Below are 26,583 nucleotides of genomic sequence, written 5' to 3'. Positions count from 1 at the left end.
CTTCCCTGGGTCGACCCCAGTCTTCCCGGGTGCGTTCGAATAGCTTTGACATCATTCCAGGGGCTCACCCGGGTCAGCCCCCATCCCCAGTGCCCTGCTTGTGGAGTGGGTCACTTGCGGGCTGGCCCCATGTGCATGACGTCACCACGAGTGGGTGAGTGTGATCGTTCGTTTAGCTCTTGTCAGAGCTCACCCGAGTGAGCACCGCGGGGTCGACCCAGGGAAGCTAATCGAACGCACCCATATATTGCCTATATAGCTACATTTTGACGGTGGGGGCGCACCTACTTTATGACTTGATAGTTGGCGTAATATGCTCGTACGAGAAAGGGACTTGATTCAAGTCTATGTGGATGGTCGTTTGTAAGGAGATCTAACAGTGCCATCAGACATGTTGAGATCCTGATACTATTTACTGCAGAATTATGACATCATAAACGTATGATAATTATTATCCTGCATGAGATCATTTGTGTCGGTATGATATGACGACAGCATAAAGAAAGTGATGCTTGGAGCTTGGTATGGTGTAGATCATGTATTAAGATGAGAAGAGCAGAGTACTGTTCGAAACTTTAAGACACCGGTGTCCCCCCCCCCCCCCACCACCACCAATACGGCGAACAGACACACTTCTTCTGATAGCGCCCTCTGTTGAATCATTCTCCTTCAGTCAATGCTAATTTCCCATGAGGGTCAGACTCTCCGGCGGACATTATTATTTTAATGGGACATCGGATCTTCTTAGATTGCTGTTGTTGCTGTTGTTGTTGTTGTTTTTGTTGTTGTGAATATTGCTTCCATTTATCTATTTATTTATTTATTAACAAATACTTCTTTTAACCGCGGTTTAACAAACCGATTAAAAGTATTTCTCCAACACGTAATAGGACTTTCTTAAGGAAAGTGAACAACTTGTTTTACTGCAAAGATAAAAAAAAGAAAATTAATACACAAACAGTAACACCGTGGTTGTTACCATTGCCCCAAACCCCTCCAAGCCACACACGCAGCTCCTACGACAAGACATGGATTTAAAACATGAGTGTAACAACAGGGTTTTTAATATTTCCCACCTTTAGTGTCAGAGCCCATTAAAGACACTGTGGACACTATTGGTAATTGTCAAAGACTAGCCTTCACAGTTGATGTATCTCAACAAATGCATAAACTAAAAAAACTGTGAAAGTTTTAGCTCAATCGGTCGTCGAAGTTGCGAAATAATATTACAAGAAAAAACACCCTTAGCACACGAAGTTGCGTGATTTCAAGATCTCAAATTCTAAATCTGAGGTCTTGAAATCAAATTCATGGAAAAATACTTCTTTCTCGAAAACTACATTACTTCAGAGGGAGCTGTTCCTCGCAGTGTTTTATACCATCAACCTCTCCCCATTACTCGTTTACCAAGAAAGATTTTATGCTAGTAATTATTTTGAGTAATTACCAATAGTGTCCACTGCCTTTAAAGCAAGCAACAACATTCTACAAGGGCATTCAATTTGTGACCTTCTAAACCAAATAATCAAGATCAAAATCCATTATAATCTTATTAAATTGCGCCCGGTGGCTGTTTTAAAGGTCAGCAATCAGATGTCAACAAAACACAACTAGGTCGGTCAATGTTTTTCCGTTTGACGTTTGGGATTTCATGACCTGGTCAGTCAACTTATTGTATGATTCAATGATAGCTTTGTTAGCGTATTGCTTATAACTGGGATTTGGTGCCGGCTCAAGTTAGTCTTGATCCAAGACGTCAGTGACACTATATAATTCTCGTATAACGTAACGTGATAACCCGACAGAAGGCGCACTTTTCTGTTTGAATCATTTCGTCTATTGGCAACTGTGCTTTAGAGCTGGACGTCAAACCAAAGATACACGTAGAGCTAGCGGGCAATCACGGCGCGCTGGCCTCGGTGGCAAAGCTGGGAATTAATCAATGCGGAGGTTTTAGATTACCAAGACTAGCAGCAAGTATTGCAAAAGTACTGGACTTCAATCTCCCCCAAAAAAAGCATTGTTTTCAACCAGATCAAAGCAGTTGACACACTTCCTATTAAAGGAACACGTTGCCTTGGATCGGTCGAGTTGGTCTTTGAAAAGTGCTTGTAAATGTTTTTATAAAATGCATGGTTAGAAAGATGTTGTAAAAGTAGAATACAATGATTTACACAAATTTGCCTCGAAATTGCGTGGTTTTCGTTTGACTTTGCGAACGGTCGGCCATTTATGGGAGTAAAAAATTTGACTCCAATAAATGACCGACCGAGCTTGTCGATGAGGTAAAAGGAAAACCACGCAGTTTCGAGGCATATTTGTGTGGATCATTATTTTCTACTTTTAAAACCTCTTTCTAACCAATTATTATGCATTTCATTACAAGCGGTTTCAAACGCTTTTCAAAGACCAACTCGTGCGATACAAGGGTTTGCAGATAACCGTGGATGACGCACACCGCTCCACCAACTCGTGCGATACAAGGGTTTGCAGATAACCGTGGATGACGCACACCGCTCCACCCTATTTGCGTTAATAGTTAATATTATAGTTCACTTTTGGTCACTTATTATTTCCCAATGTATGTAGAGGGAATATTAATACAAAGTAGCAAAGAGTCCAAAGTATCTCGTGAACTTCCTTAAAAGTTTGATTACATGTGTAGACGTGCCTATTCTTTCAAAGGCAACCAACGTAGGAAGGCCACAATCAACCAGGTAAGTCCTGGTTAAGTGTTTGGAAACCATTAAAAAGAATGTCAGATTTATATAATTTTCCATTCAACAACAAATCATTTCAAACTTAACCATCCCTCGCACACACAAAATGGCAGGGGACCGGTCCTTTTTAGTCGCTGGTCCCCGGTGCTGGAACGCCCTACCAAGTCATATTCGGAACACCAACACTCCAGACATTCAAGAGTAAATTAAAAACACATCTATTCTCATTATCGTCTTTTCCGTAGCACTCTTCCAGCGCATTGAATTTTGTAAAATGCGCTTTATAAGTCTCGATTATTATTATTATTATTATTATTATTATTATTATTATTATTATTATTATTATTATTATTATTATTATTATTATTATTATTATTATTATTATTATTATTATTATTATTATTATTATTATTATTATTATTATTATTATTATTATTATTATTATTATTATTATTATTATTATTATTATTATTATTATTATTATTATTATTATTATTATTATTATTATTATTATTATTATTATTATTATTATTATTATTATTATTATTATTATTATTATTATTATTATTATTGTCGTTTATTCTGACAACTGAAATATAATAAAGTCGCATCACCTTAGAGTGATCCCATTCACAATGGGTTAGTCCTCGTCCGTGTTTGTAAAATCAGGTAAGGATAATTGACGTGAAAGTGTAGATTCCTGAATAGAATGTAGGAGCCGAAGGCGAGTACATTGTACTCACAAATCTACACTTAAAGGAACATTACATAATTGTTTTTGCTAACAAAAGAGCTGGCAGTGTAAACACTTTATGTAATCCACCCTAAACATAAACTGACAAACCTGTCGAAGTTTGAGATCGATCGGCCATCTGGGAGAATAGTGAAAAACCGATGACAAATGTTGCATTGAATCGATGCCAAAACAAAACTGAACAAAACGTGAAATTAGATAATTTATATCTCATCAAATATTAAATTTCAGACAGAAATATTTCAAGGGATGTTTTCTTCTTAGACCGTGTTAGTTTTATGTATATCTGTGATCATCACGATGTTTGGTTCTTACCAATTCTGAAACCTTCCTTAAGAAGTCTCTTATTCTCTGACTTTAACTATTTCCCCCATTAGTTATGAGAAATCAAATTCATTGAAACTGTTATAACAGTTTTTCAATAGAAACATCACTATTATATAGTTAGTCTATCCAATTTCGTATTATCTGTCAAACGACGGTTGGTGACATTTGTATAATTACTTTACAAAACATATAGGCATACTTTAGTGCTTGCAACATTATCGAGTACAACGTCAGTTTTTATACAATAAATTGTTACTAAAGTGAATTTTCTAAACTGGAAAATGTATTTGCAAATTGAAAGATAACTTATTTTCAGCTCTGTTTTGTTGCACTTCATGCTATCTTTTAGTTTTGGAAATACATTAATTTTCAAGGATTTTTTTTCCTTAGGTTTATTATTTGTTGATATCTGAAATAAAAAGTTGCATCCCGTTATAAAGTGATTTCCTGGTTGCCGTTTACCAGGGTGTATCGTAAACTTTGGTGTAATCTCTTGCTACACGGCAGTTTACGGTTGAATAGCTTCTGACTTGAACAAAGGTATTGACAAAAAATAGGGAAACCGCAAACATAGGGCTAGATATAGCTCAGTTGTTAGAGCGCCGGCACGTTAAACTGAAGTTCGTTGGTTCAATATCCGCTCTAATCAATTTTGTCCTTGTTCAACCCAAAGTCATTTATATATTCAAAACAATATCAAAATTATTAATGATCATTTTTTTTAACCATGTAACTCTCGAATCCCGAAATCCACTCCACGGCAGAAGGCCTATATTACTTAGCAAACGTAGTTCCTAACTGAGAAAAAAATCTACACATCACAGTATAGGTACACATGGTTTTACCGCAGACACTGTCATTAAGCTTACAATAACAACGGTTTGATTTTTTTTACTACAGACTTTCCACGAGAGAGGTAATCAAAGAGAACTACCCTATCCTTTAGTGACGTCATGGATAAGTATATCACCAACGAACAATGTACGGTTAATGTCTTTGCCTTTTAAAAAAGAATGACTGTTTACGTTTGGGAATCACTCATAAAATTAACGACAATACAAATTGACCCGAGTAGAAGCACAGATAAAGGGCAGAGGCTACACATGGTATACCCTTCATTCCCCTTAAATATAGAAACTTAAAATGTCAACAAATTTCTACCGCCCTCACCCCCCCCCCCCTATAAAAATGTGCAAGAGTCCATTTGGGACCCTGCAATTACACAAGTTATATACCGAGGGATAAATTAACTATGTATGATATCAATCCCACAGTCGTTTAGATTGTCTACAAATTGTAGTACACCATTCCAGGTGGAGTCAGGTTTACAAATAATTTACTACAAGAGCAGACGAAGGCGTGTGTACGAGCATTATGGGAATTCCCTTCTGAAAGCGGACCAGTCTGTGTTGCAAAAAAATCAAGCTGGTAAACAACCTTGCCCTGGCCACTCAAACCTAAACAAAAATAATTGTTTCTCAAGCGCATCCTATAGAGGTCAGGGTAAAGGGGGTTTATTTACTTTCATACACAGAGTTGCCTATGTGTATTAGCCAGCTGCTTACAGTGTAACGCACGAAGGGTTTAAAACATAGCAACTTCTACCGTTACATCGACCTTTACACAATGTTGTAGTTATTAATACAAAAATTTGCAGTTTCAGAAGTATTCTCCAAACTCAAAGACGAGCCACTGAAAATTACATACGAAGAATGTTTCTGCAAATACAAAGGTTATATCTTACCAGGCAATGCAATGGACTGCGTGAAAGATATGCCAACTTGGGAAGTTCGATCGGATGACGTGTGGAATCTGTCATACCCCAAAACAGGTAGAAAACCAGAGTCGAAAGCCAAACAAAAGCTCGACCAGAACAAAATGACTACAGACTGTATATTTCTCATTTTTAAAGGCACTGGACAAAAATCATCGTTAGCATAAAAACTTACTTGGTAACGAGCAATGGAAGACTGTTGACAGACTATACAACATGTAGAAACAGCTCCCTCTGAAGTTACGTAGTTTTTGAGAAATAGGTAATTTCGCACTAAAAAGGCCTCAGGCCTAATGCCTTTTATATGCATCTGATCTGAAAGCACACAAACTTGTGCAACAAGGGTGTTTTTCTTTCATTATTATTTCTTGCAACTTGGATGACCAATTGAGCCCATTTTTTTTTACAGGTTTGTTATTGTTATGCATAATATGTTGTGATTTACCAGGATGAGAGTGCTGCATGGTCTTTGACAATTATTACCAATCGTGTCCAGAGCCTTTAAATGTATTGTACGCTTTGAGAAAAGACGTTAGCTTGTAAATATCTAAAATATAACACATTCCTATACACACACAGACAAACCCTTGTGCAACACTTCCAATGTTTGATAACTTTTAATTGTCAGCCGGTTTTTTTCACCAACTAATTTTCCCGTCACCTTTCAAAAAATGTGTTTTGTACATCCCAGAAATGAAACACAGCTGCCAGATAGTTTTATAAATCATCTGACATGACTCGGACTTAAAATAATTTCAGTTTATTTTTGTTTGTGTTTGTATGTTTGATATTTGTTTTTGTTTTGCTTGTTTTAACAAGGCTCCACATGGTTGCAAGAAATAATATGTGCCGCAATGTACAACGGAGACTTGAGAAACATGAAGAAACAGCACCAGGAGATGCGGATGATGTTTCTGGATTTTCATCCACTACCGCCGGAAGAGCTAATAAAACTAAAGGCAAGAAGATTGTGGTTGCACTAGAACTGCAATGCAGTGGCACACAACTGTGTTGTTAGTGTTTTATCTTGCTTTGAAGCTATACAGCGTCATTTATTTACGACTGTCGGTGCTATTGCGTGTTTTCGTGTTGGTTATTATGTTGTTGTTGATGCTGTTTTGAATGTTGTTGTTGTCGTCGTCGTCGTCGTCGTCGCGCTGCTGCTGCTGCTGCTGCTGCTGCTGCTGTTAATGTAGTCTTAGTCTTCGTCGTCATCGTCGTTGCTGTTGTTACTATTTTGTTTTCACTAGTTATTTATTTATTATGATTTTTTTTATATAAATATATATTTTATTTTTATTTTTGTTGTTTGTGTTGCTGCTGTTGTTGCTGCTGCTGCAGCAACGCGTTGCAACGGTAGCGGTGGTGGCATCAGCAGCAACACTATTAGCCCTCATTGTTGTTGCTGTTGTTCCTATGTTTTACTTGTTGTTACTGTTGATGTTATGTTGTTGATTTTTGTCTTGTTATTAGTTATCGTGGCGTCACGTTTGCTCTGTCGTTTACCAGTGCTTTGCTCTTCTTGTGTACGATATTGTTGTTCTGTGTGTTGTTTGTCTTTTTCTGGTGGTTGATGGGTGTTGTTTTTATAACTTCTTTTTGTTTTTGTTTTGCAATGTCTGTTAAAACACCTTTTATAGACTTGTGTCCTGCTGTTTTCTATACCACAGATACCCATGAAACACAAGATCGCAGACGAGATGACGTCACCACGCATCATCAAGTCACACTTTACGGGTCCTCTTCTGCCTCCGCAACTATGGCATAAGAAGCCAAAGATACTTTACATCCTGCGCAATCCTAAAGACCTTGCTGTATCAATGTTTCACTTCCAGAAGATTGTACTTCAAGTTCCTGAGATTATAAATCAATCGTTTGCAGAATTTTTGGACCAAATGATTTCAGGCGAAAGTACGTTTCTTAATTATCTTAGGTGCCATTCATAATAGCCTATGTTTAAAGCCATTATACACTTTCGGAACATAAAAAAGTTCACAGATTTACAAATAACTTACACGGTTTACAGAAGGTAATGGTAAAAGACTTCTCTTGAAATATTATTCCATGAAATGCCTTACTTTTTGAGAAAACATTAAAACAATTATCAATTCTCGACTACGAGAATTACGGATTTATTTTAAACACATGTCATGACACGGCGAAACGTGCGGAGTGCAAGGGTTGGTTTTCCCGTTATTTTCTCCCGACTCCGATGACCGATTGAGCCCAAATTTTCACAGGTTTGTTATTTTATATAGAAGTTGTAATACACGAAGTGTGGGCCTTGGACATCACTGTTTACCGAAACTGTCCAATGGCTTTAAAATTCGATATTTTTTCGAAATTGTGGGTGGGTGGGTCAAAAGAAACAACTGAAAATCGAAATTCATTTTTCTTTAAATGATAAACTAAAGATGGCTGCTCGATGTGCTCGATGTTAGAGTCCTTTGGCCTGATAAATCTGCATCATTTGAGGCATTACTTTGTTCTTTAGTTTATGGAGTATTGTGAAGTAAATCAATATTTAAACATCGACATTTTGGGTGGGTGGTTGGATCCGAACAATTTCGAAAGAAATTGAAATATTTTAACATTGACTATTATGAATGGCCGATATGTTTTCAAAATGGGCTACTCTGGAAACCAACTAGTTCGCTTTAAAAAAAATGCATAATGACCTCTGAATTCAAAACTTTACAACGGGAGACTTTTTCGAAAGAAATTGAAATATTTTAACATTGACTATTATGAATGGCCGATATGTTTTAAAAATGGGCTACTCTGGAAACCAACTAGTTCGCTTAAAAAAAATGCATAATGACCTCTGAATTCAAAACTTAAGAACGGGAGACTTTGAAGCGCTAGGTGTCAGCAGACTTTACCACCTTTATCAGTTTTATTGTACCTACTTTTATATCAAATTACGGACTGAACACAAGTCTCTCTCTTGTCGTGTGCGTATACGATAACGCCAGAAGGTATCGTGTACGTATACACGTTAAGAGAGGTTTTAATTTTTTTAAGTGGCGGCAATACGCTTTCGTAACAAATCAACCAATCACACTTCATGCTCAACCTTTTAACCTGGTTCTATTTCTTCCTAGTGGGGTACGGTCCGTGGTGGGAACACTACTTGTTTTTTTGGAAGAAGCGACACGAGAGCAACGTTCTCCTTCTCCGCTTTGAGGACACGAGGCGGGTGAGTCTCATTACAGAGCAGTAGACTGGGCTCAATTTCATAGCGCTGGTGACCGGTAAGCACTATGTCATGCCTACTGCTGCAGAAACATTAATTGCCAGTGCAAGCGTATTTCACACGCAAGCAGAAAAATTAGCCTGTGCCATATTGCGCGCTCACCATGGGTTCACACTGTGACATGTTCGTCCAGTAAAAGCACAATAATGTTAGCACCGCTTTTCGTGTGCTGGTTTTTATTTAGCGTTATGAAATGGATATCGCACAGTAACTACAAAATCGGCTGCTTAAAGCAACTCAATGAAATTGTGCCCGATCTCCTGTCTTTATCCTTGAACAGGTATTGCTTCTCAGAACCAGTGATTTCATAAGATAAAATTATCACATTGACGTCATTGGTCCGGGAAAAGGCTTGGTTGCGCTACCAGTTATTAATCTAGTGTTTAATCTCGTCCTAGACGCCCTCCAGTGGATAAGACTGAGGAGGCCACAGGGTTAGACTGGTCCCCCGTCTTTATCCGCAAGGATAAATACAGGTACTAGCTTTTCAGAACTAGTGATTTCATTGGATACAATGATTTTATTGGATAAACGTGCAGTGACGTAGCTTTACATTATACTTTCGGTCGTCAGCATGCAGTGTTTTGCCAGTGCATGTACAATCGCTAGTAAGGTATGTAAGATTTGATTGCATCTCCATGTGAAATTGAATGAAGAGTGATTATGGACGGGGATTGACGTAGGCTCAACGGCCGCAGCTCCTGATCTGACGTTATTCACGATCCTCGAGGTGTGGCGTCAGATATTCAGGCTAAGGCAGCAGTTGCCCTGTTTTGAGCCGCTTTCAAAGTTGAAATCATTCTTCGTCGGCTCGTGAGGGAAAAAAGTTATTTTTCATTTGCATGCTGTAATAAAATGAAATAATAGTTATGTTTTTTCTAATAATCGCACGCAGTAATGACACTTTACGGAAGTTGCAATTTGCAACTTCCCAATCTTTACGATGAGCACTTGGTGGCGCTCTTTATTATTGCGTCACCCCTTAGTGTTTATAATGCCAAACATGAAGATACGCACTCAAATTATACATACTAACATTACATGCGAGTAAACGTGATACATGTACTGTACATAATACACATGTGGACACTATTATGCAGACACCAAATAAACTTTTCGTGCTGTGTTTTGATTGGTCCAAGGTGATGTTTGTCAGCTGCACCCACATCACCTCAGACCAATCAAACACTAGCCTTGATCAAGGCTGTTGACGTACTGTTCCCCGGCCCGGTTCACGGCACACGCATGCAGTGCATACACAAAATGTACATTACCATACATTGTACAGCGATAACAGTATAGCGTAGTCGTGAGTACGGTCGTGTCTTTGTACTTTCAACCTCATACACGTGGCTCAAACAACAGCCTTGATGGGTTTGTAAAGCTTTATCGGAATTCCGATAAAAGGGTATTCATGATGTGGGCGTGTCATTCTAAACATTGGCCAATCACAGGCGCGATTGAGAATGACGTAGTACTGCTAGCAATCATGCCACGTCCATGGGTGTGGTTGTGTGTGTGTATGTGTACATGTTTAATAATAATTTTATGCGTGAGTGTATTTCCACAACTATTATTACGTCGAAGTACGCATGTGCATGGGAAAATGTATAGTTAACTACGCCCATTTATGTAAATTGCCCACGTTCGTCCTAGAAAAAAAAATACGCATACGGGAGCCCATCAGGGTGTGTCATGTCACCTCTTTTGTACTCAATTACCATATGATTTCATAAAATATGCAGATGATAGAGCCGCTGTTGGCTTTATGGATAGCAAACGTGACTTTAAAGGAACACGTTACCTTGGATCGGTCGAGTTGGTCTTTGAAAAGCGTTTGTAACCGTTTGTTGTGAAATGCAAATGGTTCGGATTTAAAGGAACACGTTGCCTTGGATCGGTCGAGTTGGTCTTTGAAAACCGTTTGTAACCGTTTGTTATAAAATACATATGGTTAGAAAGATGTTTAAAAAGTAGAATACAATGATCCACACACATTTTGCCTCGAAATTGCGTGGTTTTCCTTTTACTTTGCGAACCAACACAGTCGGCCATTTTTATGGGAGTCATAAAAGGAAAACCACGCAATTTCGAGTGATATGCTTGTGTGGATCATTATATTCTACTTTTAAAATATCTCTCTAATCATATGCATTCTATAACAATTGGTTACATACGCTTTTCAAAGACCAACTCGACCGATCCAAGGCAACGTGTTCCTTTAAAGTAGAATATGATCCACACAAACATAACTCGAAATTGCACGGTTTTCCTTTCATGTCGCGAAGAAACAAGGTCGGTTATTTTATGGAGTCAAAATTTTGGCTTCACAAAATGACAAACGGTTTCACACGCTTTTGATCAAAGACCAAATCGACCGATCCAAAGACGAGCCCAGTAATGCTTTATTCTTAAAAAATGAAGTTGTCTACAAGGCAAAGTGTTTCTTTAAAGGCAGTGGACACTGTTGGTAATTCCGAAAAATAGTTATTAGCATAAAACCCTACTTGGTAACAAGTAACGGGGAGAGGTTGGTAGTATAAAACATTGTGAGAAACGGCTATATATAAAGTACTCGTATTATACAGTACTTGCTATTCGGCATTCGGTTATTTTTGATTAGTTTGTACCTGGAAACTTTAATCGTTATCAAATTAGAATGAAGTATGTTCTTGGCTACTCTACCAGTTGGACACTCTAGTAGTCGGCGGTAGCCTTTTTTTTTTTTAATAAGATCATTGTTCATTCCAAATCATTGTATACCAAACTGAGGCTGGACGAAATAATAGTCTGGTGCTATGTTTACGCAATGGAGCATTCATTACTGTTATGGAAACAGGGAACATGACCAAGATGGTGACAGCGTGATTCATAACACAATTATGATGTTTACCTGATGACGATGACGATGACGATGACGATTATGATTCGTCTTCTGCCAATCCTTTAGCAGCCAAACAGCAAGCTACAGCAATAGATAAGACCAAGAGGCCTCGACATCCTACAAAAACAAACATGACAATAACACCCAATACTTCTTAGTTACTTATTGGAAGAACAACACCACTCAGTCAGGCAAACTTGTTCCAGCACCAGGCTCACTGAATCAGTAACTTGTTGCAGCTTGCTTATATAGCTATATTGTCAGCATTGAAATAACCAATAGGGTGCTTCAAATAAGTAACGACATTCCCTTATGGAGGACTATTAGCGCATCGGGTGAGTGGAACCTGATATTATGCTGACAATTGCTTAAAGTTTCAAGCTACATGATACACAACACCAATTTCTCGGAACCTGTTTATTTGTTCTGATGACTGTAGCAGACCGTTGGTTCGATGATCTGGGCCCAATTCCTAAGCACAAAAACTCGCTTAGCATGAAATTTCTTTCTTGATTAAAACAGGATTTCCAACCAAATTTCCCATTGTTGCATAATTGCTTGTTACTGGTATTCAGCTGTTGTTGTTTGCTTTTAACCTGAAAAAATCACGTGAAAATTTAGTTGGTAAATTTTATCAAGGAAGAAATTTCATGCTAATAATAATAATAATGATAATAACCGTATTTATAACGCGCCTTTTGCCAAAGGATACAAAGCGCCAGGTATTATTACTGCAAGGAGTGGGGCGAATTTTGAGATATAAGACCTAATCATTAAGCACCATGTAATGGTTTACAAGGTGCTGTGGCGCATAATGCTGCCAATCCAGCCAGGAACACCGGGGCGAACCCCTTCTCTTTTCGATGAGTGCACTGGGTTCTTTTACATGCGTTTACACAACACATGGGACCAACGGCTTTACGTCCCATCCGAAGGACGAAGCAATGGTTAAGTGTCTTGCTTAAGGACACAAGTGTCACGGCTGGGGATTCGAACCCACACTCTGCTGATCAGAAACACCAGAGTTTGAATTCGGTGCTCTTAACCGCTCGGCCACGACACTCCTAAGCAAATTGTTGTGCTAAGCAGCTTTATGAAATTGGGCCCAGTTGGGCTGGGTTGGACAGACATTGTTTTCCATGAAGAAGAGAAAACAGTGAGAGAAGCAATGGGAACTGATGAAACGAACATTCAAACATATTAAACATAATGATGCACCCCGTTGTGCAAATTGTTTACATTCACCGCTGCAAGAACCCACCTAATCAAATGAAATTTCACATAGCTAAGCGATTGTATGGGGTTCATGTCTGTTTGAATTAGAGTTTAGAATGTATCTGAATATATATCGGATCACAGACAACTCTAAACAGTTGAGACAGTTGCAAGAAGAACGTTTCTTTACATCCGGAAAAGAGAAGTGTACAAGTGTATAATGTTTCCAGATGACATGGAAACATTATACATTTGTATATCTTCTATTTTGATGACTGTTAATGTTTCTAATGAAGACAGGTTGACGTTATTAGGTATCCATGCAAGTATGTCAATAACTCTCAACTGTAACTGGGTATAAGGCACTGGAAACCTTTGGTAATTGTCAAAGACCCGTATTTTCACTTGGTGTATCTCAACAAAATATGCACTAAATAACAAACCTGTGAAAATAATTTTGGCACCCAATTGGTCGTCAAAGTTGCGAGATAACAATGGAATAAAAAACAACCTTGTCAGACGAAGTTAAACACAGATTATGTAAAGCTTACGTCACTGCACGTTTATAGGTTTATCCAATGACATCATTATCCAATGACATCACTGGTTCTGAATCATTACGGATAAAGACAGGGGACCCAGTCTAATTCTTACCTGGACGGTTTTAGATTGTAAGGTCCAAATAAGTTGCGAATCCGACATCGTTTGATGCTTTTTTTTCTTTCTAGGACCTCAGAGGCCAAGTTGAGAAAGTCAGTAAGTTCCTAGGGACGGACTGTTCTGACGAGAAACTTGCTGCAATTACTGACTACTGCTCCTTTCAGAATATGAAGGAAAACCAAACCACCAACCCAGGGTTCCTTTTCGAGAGAAAAGACCGCCAAAACGAAACTTTCATGAGAAAAGGTAATTACAGTGGATTCTTATCATTATAGCGCCCATATCCGCATAAGGTGCTTCAACACTTTTTAGTATTTTCCTTCGAGGTATTATATAGAGTAACATTAATTCTGAGACCGTGTCTTCTTTTAGCACCACGTAACGGTTTTACTGTGGCGTAATATGCTGCCGATCAAGGAAAACCGGGGCAAACCCCTTCTCTCTTTTCGATAAGAGCACTTGGTTTTACGTGCATCACACACGGAACCTATGGATTTACGTCCCATCAGAATGACGCAGCAATAATGAAGTGTCTTGCTTGGAGGACACTAACCACCCCCCCCCCCCGCCCCCTTGCGTCACGACTGACTGGAACCTATACTGTATGCTAAACAGAAAAGCGTCTTGGGGCCTGGCATAAGGCGCTATAATGTATAAATACTCTTTTGTTATGATTATTATCCGTTATGGTTAATCATAGTACTGTAAAACAAATCAGTTCGTTATTTCGAATAAGTATATACTAACAAGAACTGAATGTACGATCCCTTCAATCTTTTACTGTCTTGCTTGTTTGTTCCAACAGAGTAGGACATTATGGGACTGAGTCATTTTCGCATGCTGGACTCTTACCACTTAAAATTATTAATAATCTTGTATTCATACTTTTAAGATTAGTTTGAAAACTAGCGCGCCTGAATGTTTATCGCGGCTTTTATATGGAACTGTTCTTTGATTTTTCTCTTTCTTCACTGTGTGAGAATTCACTCTCGTGCATGCGCCTTCATCACCTTTTTGGTGGATTTCGGCGCCTTTCAAATACTCTGTAATATAATAATAATAATAATAATATCAAAGTCTTATAATATAGCGCACGTATCTACCAAACAAGATACTCGCTGAGTATTTTGCAAACTTTCAGAAAGATAGGTTTAACCTTTGAATTCAGTGATACAGTGATGAATTCTGAGACCCAATTATCTAGTACCTATAAGGGTTTACAAGGTGCTACGGCGCATTCAGCAGTCTATCATTAGTATTAACGTATTGTGAGGAGTTGTTCCTTTATTATTGGAGCATAGTTTATTGTTATAGTATAAAGTTATTCTCTCTCCGCTGAGGATGCGGGGTGGGGTGGCGCCCTTTGAAATTTAGAGACCCCCCACGCTCCTCACCGCCTGCACAATCTTCATCAGGTGAGGATGCCAAACTTTATCCGTAGTTTTAAACCTTTTATTTAATCATTATAATGCAATGTTATTGACTCATGCTTATATTCATTATATCCGCAAATATCCATAGATTCATATTCTGTTGTAGATTTTGGGAATTTCATTGACTAAAAAGAGTAATTTTACAGTTAGAAGACTTGTGTGGGTCACAGATTTGGAGGTGACGTTTTAGGATATACATGTGCGTTGGTTAGCGTTATCAGCTATGCTGTGTTGCGGTACATACACGCGCAGTCAAGTACATGTAGAAGTTAATGTTAACGTTGCTATGTATGGACGGATGTATGTATGGCAATGGCTCTGTTGGACATTGGGGGAATGGGTGTTTATTTCTGTGTGGAAATGGGGTAAGTGAAGTTGGGCGCTCAACGATGTATGTTTGTGTCTCATATCCCCATTGCCCAGTACTGCTGTGTTATTAATATATCCCAGTTAACTGAGTCTAGTGTCTATTGAGATTTTAAGAGATGAATTGATATTGACTCTTGAGAGGTCCTAAGTATTGTCGTACTAAAGCAGGAGTTTAATTAATGTACCAGTATTTAGCAGCCGCTTTGGACCCCCACACTACATTAGTCTTCGGACCCCAACACATATCTTACAGTATTATGGTTTTGTATCCACCCCGTCTTCAGGAATGATTGGTGAATGGAAGCTCCATTTCACCGTTGCACAGAACGAAGTCTTTACTGCGCATATAAAGGAGAAGTTATATGGAACTGGACTGACCTTCGAGAACGATTAGCCAATCAAATGCAACATGCTGATGGAACGAGCCAATCAGACAGCTAGGATGAGTTGTGCAGCCATCTTGGTAATCAATGTAATATCCAACCGAGACTAGGAGTGCAAAGTGATGCAATTACATATTCGGTTGTTGTCGGTTTGTATGCATTGATCTGTCATTAGATTTGCTATGATGTTAACTACCGGTTCTTTGTGTGATCGGCCTTTCAAGTCTATATTCTATTTTGTTAAGCCACTTTATTCCCACGTACAGAGGCAATGGATACATTTGGTATTTTGTCAAAGACCAGTGTTCTCACTTGCTGTATCTCATTATATGCATACAATAACAAATCAGAGACAATTTTGACTTAATTTGTCATCGAAGTTTCACAAGAATAATGGGAAACACATTTGTTGCACAAAACTGTGTGCTTTCAGATGCCCACTGTTTCGATGCCGAATAAAAGACCCTGGCCTGATTAAAGGCAGTGGACACTATTGGTAATTGTCAAAGACTAGCCTTTATAGTTGGTGTATCTCAACATATGCATAAAATAAACCTGTGAAAATTTAAGCTCAATCGGTCATCGAACTTGCGAGATAATAATGAAAGAAGAAAACACCAAAGTCACACGAAGTTGTTTGCGTTTAGATGGTTGATTTCGAGACCTCAAGTTCTAAATCTCAGGTTTCGAAATCATATTCGTGGACAATTACTTCTTTCTCGAAGACTGTGTGGCACTTCAGAGGGAGCCGTTTCTCACAATGTTTTATACCACCAATCTCTCCCCAGTACTCGTCACCAAGAAAGGTTTTATGCTAAAGTTTTGAGTAATTACCAACAGTGTCCACTGTCTTTAAGTCTTTTATATTTGAGTGAGGAGTTACATTTTTCTCAAAAACTACGGAACTTCAGAGGGACCCGTGTCTTACAATGTTTTAAACTATCAACAAGTATAAGTTGTTGTGAAAAATTATGGTTTTGAACAATTACCGAGTGTCTAGTGCATTTAAAGAAATAAGGAAAACAGCTCGCGTACTTTAAAATGTCAAAAGTAATGTTCAAATACGCGCAAGACTTGTAGTCTATTTACAAATGAGTATTGACTTTTTAATTATTTATAATTATAGTACTTTTTTAAAGTATCTTTTTGAGATCACCACGAACCGTTTTTTTTTTTTACTATATCAGTGACCTGTTCAGTAAATGATGGGTTTTTGTTCTCAATGGTTCAAGCCCTCAAATTAAAACGGCCATCCCAGAACTAATTGATGTACATGAATGTCTTTAATGTTTGTAAAGTATTTTGGGGGGTCCCAATTTGGCAATACAAATCACCGTTTACAACTATAAAATATATAACACAACAATGAAATACATTCAATCAGATGACTTTTTATTCTATTTATAGATCAAAAACTTAAGATTAAGCAAACTTAGCTCGTTAAAACATGACATCTATACTTATAAAGAAATTAGCATGATGACGTCATCAGCTCAAACAAAGTAGTCAAAGTCACCCACTTTTAAAGGAACATTACAGAATTCTGCTTACAAAACAATTGCTGGCAGTGTAAGCACTTTATGCAATTCACCATAATATACATAAACTCACAAACTTGTGTAGTGTGTAAGTTTGAGATCGATCGGCCATCTATGTCACGAGAAAATATTGAAAAACCGGTTATACATTTGCATGACATCGGATAAAAATGGAATGAATCGCTCACTGAGCGATAAACTCCAAACAGGAAATTAGTTTCATTTATTTCTCCTTAATTATGACATTTCAGACAGAAATATTTCAAGGGATGTTTTCTAAATTAATTTAATTTATTTCTCCTTAAATATGACATTTCAGACAGAAATATTTCAAGGGATGTGTTCTACTATCATCTTCATCATTAGACCGTGAAAGTTTTATGTTTTATGTAAATCTGTGATCTAACCGACCTTACCAATTCTGTAATGTTCCTTTAAATGTTAACGTAATGGTTATGGTGTAATAATTATACCTAATGTAGGGTAATGAATCCATTCACATTTAAGTGTTCACATTAAAATATTTTGGATTGTTTGACACTATTGGAAACAATGGCCTAAATGGTCATTTAGGCTACACACCAGTGGGTTGCCTCCAAGTTGCCTGTAAAACATGCCGTGCGTGACTAGGACCTTATTTATGTTTGGTCTTAAGAGGTTTCTAATTAAAGCAAAACAACACTGAACAGCTTTGTGTCTGTTGACTAACTATTAACGTCAAGTTTCAAGTTTAGGTGGTCAACATATTACTTAAAAGGGTTTAATTCAAAATACTTTGTTTCTCAAAAATTGTACCGTCCATGCATATCGACTTGTGGGGTGGGATGCAACACTGGTACTTTTTGAAGAAATGTGTTCACATAATTTGATATCGTTTTGAAGAGTACGTAACGTTTTGATTTATTTACAAATATTGTGCAAGATTCCACACACTCAATATATATACACAGATTTACACAAGGTTAAATGAATAACTACTCCGATGACCTGGCCTGATTTATGATATCGATAGTTATTGATAAAACTGTTTTATCTCTGAACTATCTTTGTAGGAGATAACAGACTGGAAGGTCAAGTTATACAGATCGGGTCAAAGGGAAGTTGACCGAGATTTATGATTTCAAACAACCAAAATCTGACACTCAAAATCCCAGTGGGGCCCAGAATAAACAAGCACTCTTTCCTGCTTATCTGGAAAAAAAAAATAATAAAACAAATTGATAATTTCTAAGAGAAGTTATGCCTGTTTTACTCAAAGCACTCATGTTTGTAGCTGTCCATTATGTTAATGCTTGACTGAATCTAAACATCCGAGTAAAAAGTACCAAAGTGTATAAAAAACGTCATTCATTTGTTTTAGTAATCTGTGGACAGCTTGAAAAATTAGTACCTTGATTGAAATAGACATAACTCCTTATGGAATGATCAATTTCTTTCATTCTTTTCCAATGAGCGGGAGAGAGTGCTTATTAAATATATGCTTTACTGAACTTCCGAGTGTCATTTGTTTGTTCTGAAAAACATCACTAATACCAGTCAACTTCTTTTTGACTTAAACCTTGTACATGTGTGAGACATTGAAGAAATATAAGTTGTGAATAGATGTAAGCGGAAAACCTTACAACAGGGGAAATTGATGCAATCAGTTTGGGACTGCAACCCAATCCTGGTCGGATTCGAACCAAGGTCCATCATGGAGTATTAACAAATACAATGTAAGTGAAGGGCCTTCAGGGATAGCTAAATATCCCCTGCCTTTAGAACTAAGCAAGACGCGTCGGAGCATCACAACTCAAAAGGCAAACGTTCCAACTGACTCATTCATATCCTTCTGGAAGTTGTTCTTATCCTTAAGACGGGCCTGGAGAAGCGAGTGTTCCACGACGCCTATCCGGACATCCATCTGGGTGACTTCAACCTTAAGACGTTGTAAAGCTTGCTTTATCTTGACAAGTGGAGCTGCATCAAAAAATACAAATTCAAAACAAGAAACACTTAATAGATCTTCCATGGCAGGCAAGGTACCCCTTCCAATGGCGAATCCAGTCAGACTCAAGTAAGTGTCATGGACGAGCAGTTAAGAGCATCAAATTCAAGTTCTGGTGGTTTAATCATCAGCGTGTGGGTTCGAATCCCGGTCGTGACATTTGTGTCCTTGAGCAAAATGCTTTAACCATAAATATGAATGGTTACCTGCGAGGGTAGAGGTTGACAGTGTATGAAAAAGTCAGGAGAGCCATAAGGCAGCTCAGGGCTGTATACTCCCCAGGGAGCTGAGAAACATTAAGGAATGTTATTGGCCCAATGACCAGGGCACAATGTCAAGCCCATTGAGATACTACTATTGTGAAATGCTCTAAATAAGAACTAGTTATTTTTATTGTTATTATTATCTACTCACATCCATCAGTCATACTGGACCCTCTTTCTTCCATCTCTTGTTTGACCTTATCTAGTTCTTCAGTAATCTCCGCTAACGATCGCGTCCTTTCTGTGACTCCACCACTTGCTTGACGATATTGCTCCTTCATCTGTAAACAAAACACATGTTATGATTGAAAGGTTAGTTTAGTAGGACCAATTCTTTATAACCATAACAACAGCTCTATAGCGTAATTTCCAAAATAAACATTGCGCTTGCGGATGGAGTCTTTATCCACAAATTCCAAAGGTCTACACGTACATGTACGCGCTTGGAACAGACTCGGGGCGGACAACTCTAAACTTTAGATTTTCCCTAATTATTTTGCTGACAGCTGGACAGCTGGTGTTTTTTATCCATCTTGAGTTTTTCATCTAGCAGCATGCACAAGCAGACACCTATCACCTTGGTTGTTGTTTCTCTCATACAAAGAGCCACAACAGGTACTTGAAAACATGCTTTGTAAAATCCCTCTCTGAGGGTTATTGTGAAACCCCACGGGCCTATTTCACTGAGAGTAGATTGATCTTACTTGCATATCAGTCGGAGTTACTCAGTTAAGTAAGTGGGATGTATAGAAGAGTTTGTGGTAGCACCATGTAATGACTATCTCTAAATGAGTTGGGGTGGTTCTGAAAAGAACCGTTGGATAACTCGACGTTTCGATCAGTATGCTCTGATCGTCTTCTGGAGAATGCTGGACTCGTGGTGTTACCGCAAACTCTTCTATATCTTATTTCCACCATGCAAAGTTTCAAATCCTACTTGAGTGTGATGTCACAATGCAACTCACTATGGTACATTAATACTGACAATTTGTAATGCGATGAATTTGTCTTGCTTTGTGTAATCGGCCCCTGATTATATTGTTGTACAAATGTGGTATCCAAGAATGGGCAGGCTGCCACAACATTTAACTCTAAAAGCGGCAAATCAAGGCATTCTGAGATTCTAGTATACCGTGGTAGATTTTCGGCCGTGGCCCACTGCCGGGGTTCTGCAAATTAAACTATGGTGAATGCCTACTCAACTGATGTTGGGTGCTTGGGCTGAGTAATGTTTGAGGGCTTGGGGGTGGATAGGAATGTTGGGGTGTATCTTAAGCTACTTCACCTCAGCAGCGCTGTCCTGCATCCCTCTATACTCTCCCAAGTGATGCTCTAGTTGATTGTTGATGTATTTCTCTCGACTCATTATCTTCTCCAAGGTACGGCTGATCTCCTTGTGGAGTTTGTCCAGATAGCCCTGAGAAAGGAAAACAAGTATTACGCAATTACATACCAGGGTGTTCCTCACCCACCATTTACAAGAGAGAATACAGGGCCCATTTTCATTGCTCTGCTTAACGTAAGCAAAGAATCTCCATTTGTGAAACAGGAAATTCCACGCTTACATCAAGCAAACTTCCAGGTTAGCAGGGAATTTTTGCTTACAGTGTGCATGCATACTCCACATTAATAGGATTTCTGCACTTACACAGCTAGCGCAGAAATTCAGCGCTTGCACATAAGCAGAGAATGGTGAACGTAAGGGCAGAATTCGGAGGTACATGTAGACAGAGCCAGAAAATTAGGCCCTGCACCTTATCTTCTTTGGTCCCTTCCAGCATGTCCCTTGCCGTGTTACAGTTCTCACGACTTGGCAAAATTATGAGAAAACCACAACAGGTGCCCTGCAGTGTGGCATGTGATAGCCATCACAGGCAACCCCTCCTGTTAGCGGTGCTTCAGCAGAAAATATTGCTTAACAATATTCTACTAAGCAGGAATGAGCAGGATACCAGTCACAAATTGTACTTTTCAAGAAATATGTTTGTTGTGTCTGTTTTTCTGATGTTTTGTTTTTGATTTGACTGTGCCTTGGAGTACTCAGCAGGGTTAATATGAGCACATACTTATACTATTTTTATTACCTTAGTTTCTGAGAGAGCAGACTGTATCCCATCTCTGTGCTGATGCATCTGATCGACATGAGTTCTCCAGTCTTTATTATCAGTTCTGATATGAACCTTGAGTGACGGAATAACTCGTTCTACCTCAAGCTTCCATTCATTGGCATCAGTTGTAGACTCCATGATCTCCTCAATCCGTGATGTCTCGGTTGTATCCTGTGAAGAGACAGTTAAGTTTAAGACAAATCATTTTTAAACCTTTTGTAGATCAATTTATTTGCCATGACACTTTCCCCACTAACTATGAATGAAGATGTATAATATACCTGTAGAAGTGTCGTGGCCGAGTGGTTAAGAGCACCAAACACAAACTCTTGTGTTTCTGATCAGCAGAGTGTGGGTTTGAGTCCCGGTCATGACACTTGTGACCTTAAGCAAGACACTTAACAATTGCTCTGGCCTACCGATGGTACGTTAAGCTGTTGGTCCCATGTGTTGTTCACCCCGGTGTTCCTGGCCGGATTGGCAGCATTCTGCGCCATAGCACCTTGTAAACCATTACATGGTTCTAAAGGCCGATCTCATAATTCAAACTTAGTCCGAAATACTTGCAGAAAAAATTGTGTGTTCAAGCGCTTGGAGACGCAGCGTACAAAGCACTGTATAAAAAAAATTATTATTCTTATAATTTTGTGACATTGTTTCACTCCATTCTCAAAAACAACAGAACCTCAGCTAGTAACACTTTAAGGGAAGTTTTCTACCACCATTATCTGAAAATCATGTAAGTTCAATGTTAATATGTGGACAATGTGTTTTGTGTCCCAAACCCTTTAAAGGAAACACAGAAAGTAATGGTCTCAGAAACGTTAATATCTTGAAGTTTTATTTTGTCTGTGTACCTTCGTCTTGAGATTCCTGAGTCCTTCAAGGTCCAGGAAGTTATCATCCTCTTCAAGATCTTCATCAACATCCTAAGTTCATCAAGATATTCAGGGAGAAAAGAAGCGTTATCAGAAGCGACAAGAGTGAAAAACCTAGAAATCCAGAAAAATATGGAAGATGTTTATATTTGAGTGTATTTGATCTCTTACTGCCATATCCTCTTCAGCTTTATCCAGAGTGACCTCCACATCATCTTCAATAGCAGATTCCTCTTCCATTTCTTCTTCAGGGTAAACAGGTCTGTAAGATAATTATAAAAGTAGTCAAACAAATAACTAGTTTTGATAAGCGCTTTATCTATGGGTCGATTTATAGGCTTGATTAGAAATAAGTGTATTTATACATATAACACAACACAACAGCTTTATGTCCAATCAATTGTCTTGCTTAAGGACGCAGAAGTAAAGTCTTGGACTCACACTCTGCTGATCTGAAATACCAGAGCTCGAGTGTGCCTGACCGCTTAGTGACAAAAGTATCAAGACGGAGACTGGAACCCACACTCTGATCAGAAACAAATGTTTATGTTGAACACAATTCAAAATTGACAGGAGAAGGATTTGAACCTGCAACCCTTGTGTTAATGTGTTCGGTACTCAACCAAATGAGCAATGTCACTGTGACTGCATGACTTGCAATCACTAGGAGCAAGTTCGAGTGTGCACAATGGTTAACTAAAGGTTGACCATTTTGACTCGAACCCAGGCTAGTCGACCATTGGTTGACTACTGTGGTCGACCATTTGGAACCAGCCTCGAGCCCATGGTTTCTTCACTGGTCCCAGCAGCATGTTCAATTCTAACATGTGTTAAGCGCAGAAGGGAACCAGTGACACTTTAGCGAAAAGGTGGAAGGATGACTAGACTACCACCGAGTCGTTCGGGTGAGTACGTCACTGCACATGTGCGTTGCTAGTCTGTGGTCGACCACTGGTGGACTAAATGTGCGCACTCAAACTTGCTCAAGGTTGTGGGTCTGAATCAAGGTTGTCTAGTTTGAATCACAATTTCTTGATTTGTGCAATTCATAAGCATAGTAGTTTTAACCAATGTTTGGAGGAGAGAGATTGGATGTTGCCAGCTTAATGGATTTGGGTACTTTTTCAAAATGTCCATAGATTTACACTAAACTTACACAGTTTGAAGATAATGATAGTAGAAAGCTTCCCTGAAAATAGTACATGCTGGGGTGCTGTAGTTTTTTAGGAATGAGTAAAACAGTGTCATGAAAATACACTTGTAAATTATTAAAATAATTTCCGTCTCATGAGACAAAAATTATTTTCATGACATTGTTTTACTCATTTCCCAAAAACTACAGCACCTCAGCACGTAATATTTTCAGGGAAGCTTTCTACTATCATTGTCTTCAAACTGTGTAAGTTCAGTGTAAATCTGTGGACATTGTGTTTTTGTCCTACAAAAGTTACATACATTGTACACACTTTAACCTTTATATCCCCCTGTGGTTGTTTGCCTAATTCCCTTTATGGGAGGATCATCTAAACAGACAAATCATTGTCATTTTGTTATTGTACATACCTGTTCCATTTGAAGCTTGTTTTTCTGAGAGCTTCATCAGCCAGCTTGTCTAAGACGTAGATACAGTGCTCTCCGAAGCCTGCTTTGAGCTTGGCAGGTGGAAACTCAACGGCTGCCCCAATCTGTCGTACTTCATCTAGAATACTGGATATGGTCGCATTGGGGTCATCATACTGGGGGAAAGATTCACATTAAAATTAATATTTTAATACGTTCTTTTTTAATTCGTGCTATTATTATCTGCTTCTATCTTGTGCAAATCCAGAGATTAAGAAATAAGAATCCCCCAAAGATTAAAACAAACTATTTTGTTTAGCATTTTTGAAAAAAGAACAGTGTTTTCATCCTCTTGTTTGTGCATACTTCATTTAGGGCTGGGTTCATGGGAGTCTATGGCCTCTGTTACCTTTGTTCTTAGTGCCCCAGGGCTCAGAACTAACACTCGACTACAGGCCCAAGGGAGCATTGGATCAATAGTTTCATGACCAGACAAGTCTAATGGTCTTTAGTAGGAGGGTTGACCAGGCAGTGTAGATGCAAACTTACTACACAGTATCATACTTCAGGCTGCCAAGGTATACTATCAATATCATTCAAAACCACTTTCAAATATTTAAAAAAATGGTCAGATAGTAAGCGAGTTTGTGTGTATCGACCCCTTCCACTTATGTCACACGCGGCACGACTGTGACAAGAGAATCTTTCATAACGACTGTGCCACGCTCACCATTATGGTGGTCAATAGGTTTTAGTGTAAATGCCGCATCGCCTAAAATACGCATTTCACTGAATACGCACAGAGTGACATTGCCCACCAGTATGGCGCATCAAAGATTGTTTGATGACGACGTCAGGTGAATTGGGTCAATATACCATTATTTTTAAGGGCACAAAATGCACCGTTTAATGAACTTAATCATTTGGCAACAAGGAACTCACTTCTTGGGGTTGGTCGAATTGTTTACCAGCTTGGTTGATGAGCCATGCAGCCAGTGATGTAAACATGTAGAATTGCTCTCCAGGATTTGTAGGAAGGGCAAAGTAGTGTCTAGATGTAAGAAAAAAACAATAAAGAGAGATTTGAGAACCATTCTATCACATTATTTTATTATTTCCAGACTTAAAACTTCCTTCTAGCAAAAAATGGTCCATGGAATTGATACATTCTTGATTTTGATGGATGCGAGATCATGTGACACTGTAGGGATTTGATCAACCTTCGACACGAAATCACATCTGTTTTAGCCAACTTGCACTGGTTCCCCTTGCATAAACAAGATAAAAATATAAAATGTGCCTTTAAATTATGTTTAATGCTTTAGAGACCAAAATGTGAATAGCTACATGTACTCCAAATTGCCGAAAGGTTTGACCTACTGAACATAAACACCAGAGCCTGAGTTCAGTGTGCTTATCCACTCAGCCACGACACCCCAACCTGTTTTGGGTTGCTACATACTACATTGTATGGTCTCTAATGGTTAACTATACAATACCTTGATAATGGCTTAAATCCTAGTCCTTTCAGGAATCCCTCTTCATAGTCCATCAATTTCAGCTTATCCATCATGTCCTCCATCACTACAAAGTGCATGTACACCTGGCCAGGCCCCTGCTCCGCCCCTGCTTCAGCACCGCCCCTTCTCGCTTCCTCAGCCATGATGCTCAGCTACAAAACCTATCACCAGGGCAGCTGTTTGTACAAAAGCTCAGTTTTTACACCAAAAAATGTGATTGCTGCACAGGTTAAAAGCTTCCCATTTTTTGCTGAATCATCAACTACATGTTGAAAACTAGGTCAATGAAACTTGCAAAGTTTTACACCAATTGTCTGAAATTGATCAGCGAACATTGACTTTCCCCGTTTGATTTCCAACAGCAGACAAACTTGCTTGGTGCTTTTATTACTTTGACAGTTTGAGACACTTTGAGACACTCTTGGTTGAGGCTGGATAGAAAAAAGAAAAAAAGTAGAAACAGAGTGAAATAGATCTTTTTAGATTTCAACGTTTGAAACCAACTTGGTACTTTTGATTGAGTCAGTCACCAGCAGAACATGATTGAATGATGTACTTACAACAGTGATGCAGTGCACTGCGTCGTGCGTGTGATGATTTACACACAAAATGTTCGGTCAATAAAATATATTTTGCTAAAAAAAGTTCCTGACGAAATCGTTCCCTGTTAATGACATTAAACGGAACATCAATGAAGACACATAGTGAAAATATACTGATGTGTATGGAGTAATGATCTTTAGAAAAATAAAACACTCCCTTTCGATTAAAAACAGCTGAGTTTACTTACCTTTTCCTGTCAAAACCGTCGCCAAGCAAGCACATACAAAACTATGTTGTAGTGGTATTGTACCCTATTCACACCTCTCCTAATATTAAATACACGGTTGGGGAACAGACCAAAATTCCCCTGCCACAACCTCGTCTTTTAATAATGGTTTTAACGTACGACAT

At 38.6% G+C, this 26,583-nt stretch overlaps 3 protein-coding genes across 3 annotated transcripts; 2 read left to right on the top strand and 1 right to left on the bottom strand.

The window, feature by feature from the left end:
- Positions 1-4,654: 4,654 nt before the first annotated feature.
- On the top strand, positions 4,655-6,558 carry LOC117301817 (sulfotransferase 1E1-like). Its single transcript, XM_033785816.1, has 3 exons — positions 4,655-4,782; positions 5,459-5,632; positions 6,395-6,558. Exons 1-3 carry the CDS (start codon positions 4,755-4,757, stop codon positions 6,556-6,558), a joined length of 366 nt encoding a protein of 121 aa, XP_033641707.1. The 5' UTR covers positions 4,655-4,754.
- Positions 6,559-7,275: 717 nt separating this feature from the next.
- LOC117301815 (sulfotransferase 1E1-like) lies at positions 7,276-16,132 on the top strand. The gene is made up of 4 exons (XM_033785815.1): positions 7,276-7,486; positions 8,680-8,774; positions 13,659-13,836; positions 15,677-16,132. Exons 1-4 carry the CDS (start codon positions 7,276-7,278, stop codon positions 15,784-15,786), a joined length of 594 nt encoding a protein of 197 aa, XP_033641706.1. The 3' UTR covers positions 15,787-16,132.
- Positions 16,133-19,091: 2,959 nt separating this feature from the next.
- LOC117301607 (intraflagellar transport protein 57 homolog) lies at positions 19,092-26,493 on the bottom strand. Its single transcript, XM_033785631.1, has 10 exons — positions 26,420-26,493; positions 25,609-26,060; positions 25,052-25,160; positions 24,113-24,285; positions 22,721-22,811; positions 22,529-22,600; positions 21,648-21,842; positions 20,849-20,980; positions 19,715-19,844; positions 19,092-19,272 (listed from the first exon to the last, which is right to left on the bottom strand). Exons 2-10 carry the CDS (start codon positions 25,770-25,772, stop codon positions 19,106-19,108), a joined length of 1,233 nt encoding a protein of 410 aa, XP_033641522.1. The 5' UTR covers positions 25,773-26,060; positions 26,420-26,493; the 3' UTR covers positions 19,092-19,105.
- Positions 26,494-26,583: the final 90 nt, after the last annotated feature.

The sequence above is a fragment of the Asterias rubens genome, chromosome 17 (genome assembly GCF_902459465.1).
Source record: "Asterias rubens chromosome 17, eAstRub1.3, whole genome shotgun sequence".
Taxonomy (NCBI): Eukaryota; Metazoa; Echinodermata; class Asteroidea; order Forcipulatida; family Asteriidae; genus Asterias; species Asterias rubens.
The sequence above is the reverse complement of the archived record's forward strand: the minus strand, read 5'-3'. Positions and strand labels throughout refer to the sequence as shown.